General features: G+C 33.6%; 1 protein-coding gene across 1 annotated transcript; it reads right to left on the bottom strand.

Moving 5' to 3' along the window:
- Positions 1-255: 255 nt before the first annotated feature.
- LOC145797678 (uncharacterized) lies at positions 256-735 on the bottom strand. The gene has a single exon (XM_082885081.1). It carries the CDS (start codon positions 733-735, stop codon positions 256-258), a length of 480 nt encoding a protein of 159 aa, XP_082741207.1.
- Between the last annotated feature and the right edge of the window lie 2,143 nt (positions 736-2,878).

The following is a 2,878-nucleotide window of genomic DNA, read 5'->3' as shown; positions in this document are numbered from 1 at the left end:
AGTTCGTAGCATTGATTTTTGGTATGACTACTTTGATTGCAGTGAGTGCATTTGTAGGAAGATTTATCGACACAAGTAGTAGTCTTAAGAGGGACAGGCTTCGATCGATCCTGCTGGTGTTGAGGAGGCCAATTTTGATTAGAACAGTTTTGAGTCACCATGGCGGAAGCTTTAGAATTTCCAAGTTCAACATTCATCGTTTCGGTCAAACACATTCATGGTGGACCAGTACATAACATTCCTATAATGCGAGAATTAGATCCTTCTTAAAATTTCACCACAAATTTGTTCGAATTCACTATCTAATCCAGCAAGAAAAATATGCATCCTTAGTCGTTGAACTGATTTTTGATAGGATGCAACATCTTTTTCACTCTCCATGATCACCTTTTCACAATGATCCAATTCACTACAAATTTCAATTAAGTCTCCATAACACACAGAGAGTGTTCTGTCACTCTGTTTGGTAGAAAAGGCCCTCTGGTTCAAGGTAAATACTTGTAATTCGTCTGTTCCATCGTAAAAAGCTTGAGAAAGAGCTTTCCAAATATCGCAAACGGTGGATAGGCGAATGTATTGCTTCATAATGTTTGGGGACATAGAAATCAATAGCCATTTCTTGACCCTTTGATTGTTTACATACCATTTCTCATATCCATCATCCGTCTCGATTGGTGGCTGTGAATTGCCACGAATAAAGGAGAGTTTCTTTTTCTCGGCAATATGCATCTCCATGATTTGAGACCACGTATCATAATTGGTCTCATTGAGTACAATCCCTTCATTGAATGATGAGCCTTTGGATTGAATGATAATGGGAGCAGACTTGGTGCCAAATGTTTCAAAATCTGACTTGGCTATGGTTTGATGGTGATATGGATTTAATGAAAGGATGATGATGATTATTTCAAGGCTTTGATACTAACTTTCAAATTAGACTTTGAGAAGAATAATTTTATTCATCTTAATTCAATACATTATACGATTACTTATTTATAGAGATAGATCACCAGTAAGTAGTAAGTCCTATAATTGAGCTATTCCTATAATCAAAGCTACAATCAAGTTATTTCCTAATCTACAGATATAATAATAGGAAACAATCAAGCTATTTCGTAATCTACAAATAGGAAACAATCACAAGAGATAATTCCTAAAATCTCTACATAACAGTCATTACAAACATTACATAATGGTGGCAACTATTACAACTATGATATATGTTGTGACCTATTTCAATACTTTTGGGCTTTATGACATTATTAAGAAATTCTGTAAGCCATTTATTACAACTCATTTGCGAATTCTCTATTTGTCAGGGCATTGTCAACTTCCAAATTTGTTGTAGTGGAAATTGATTTGAGTGTTGGTATTAATTTGAATTTAGGTTGAGAAGGTAGATAAGAATGAGAAATTCATAGAGGTTGTTGATTGTGAAGATAAGAAAGAGGATGATTGGCTACCTTCACCTCCTAAAGTTTTAGCTTATACAATGAAACGCAGTGAGGATTCAACTATAAAGGAGTTAAGATATATTCCCTTTTTTGGTTTCAACTTAATGGGTTAGCTCAGGAATTCATTTTATGTTTTGTGACACCCTTGCCTTCTCCTCCCCTATATATGATATTTGGTTGTTTTGATTGTGTATTTTTGTATCATGTATGTGTATGGTGAAAATTGATTGAATAAAAGTAGAGCTTAACACTTGGTATGATTTTAGCCCCTGTCTACTCTGATTTTGTTCATAAGCATTAACTTTGTTGATTTTCTAAAATTCACCAAAAAAAGAAAAAATCATTTTTCTCTGAAATCTTGATATACCCTCTATCAATGAGTTATTGGTATACTCGCATTTTTGTAAGATCATGGGATGCGTTTTGAGTTTTGAAAGCCTCTTGCCTTTACGGTTGGATCCTATAGATTTCTGGGAGACCCTCACTTTGTTTCTATGCCATTTTCTCTAAAAGCCTCCTTATGGAGTGAAACTAGTGCCAAATTTTAGTTATATGAGATACCTTTTTATGTACACAAGAATCACTGAAAAATATTTATTATTGAGAGAGTTATGATCATTTTTCTAAAACGCGACAGGAACAGACTAGTACTACTTGAACCTGTATTTTCACCCCCTTGATGTGATTTTTAGACTTTTCATCCTCTGATAAAATATCCCTAACTCAAATACCTTTCCAATGGTTCTAGTCTCACTTAGTTTGGACATTGTTTGATGCCTCTGTTCATTTTTCTAACTCAGCATACCTGTGCTGGAGTCTACTGAACTCACTGTTTGAATATACCAGTTTTCTTCCAAAAATGAGTTCTTCGTCATAAAGTGATTTTAGCTCTAGAGTTCTTGAAATATCTTCCTAACTTATTGAACTATCTCCAGTAAAAATATCGTGATCATTTGACTTCATTTGGTATGAGCTTGTAATTTTCTTTAGAACCGCTCACTGTTGAGAATATGGACAGAACATAGTAAATGGCCTATAGATAAATCTTTGGTTATGTTACGTAACTAATAAAAGAAAATTTGAAATGAAAGTGGACTTGTTCTATGTTGTGTTCAAATTTCATAACCTAAAGAGATCCCAAATGGTTTACAAATCCATTCTTTTGGCTTGTTATTCTAAAAGAAAAACGCTGAAAATTATTACCTTTGTGTTATTTGTTCTTAAGCGTTCAAAGACATGATTAAGTGAATTGGTATGAAAAGCATGATTTAAATTATTTTATTTAAATCTATGAGATACATGTTAGTTTATGACACTTGAAACTAATTCTTTGTGTTGAAGTTGTATTTGCATATTCTAGACTTGAAAAGTGCCCTAAGTTGATGGTTTCATGACTTTGGGGAATATGGTTGCCACATTTTAAT

The sequence above is a fragment of the Camellia sinensis genome, chromosome 8 (assembly GCF_055761805.1).
Source record: "Camellia sinensis isolate YWXY chromosome 8, ASM5576180v1, whole genome shotgun sequence".
Lineage (NCBI taxonomy): Eukaryota > Viridiplantae > Streptophyta > Magnoliopsida > Ericales > Theaceae > Camellia > Camellia sinensis.
This window is presented reverse-complemented; position numbering and strand designations above follow the sequence as displayed.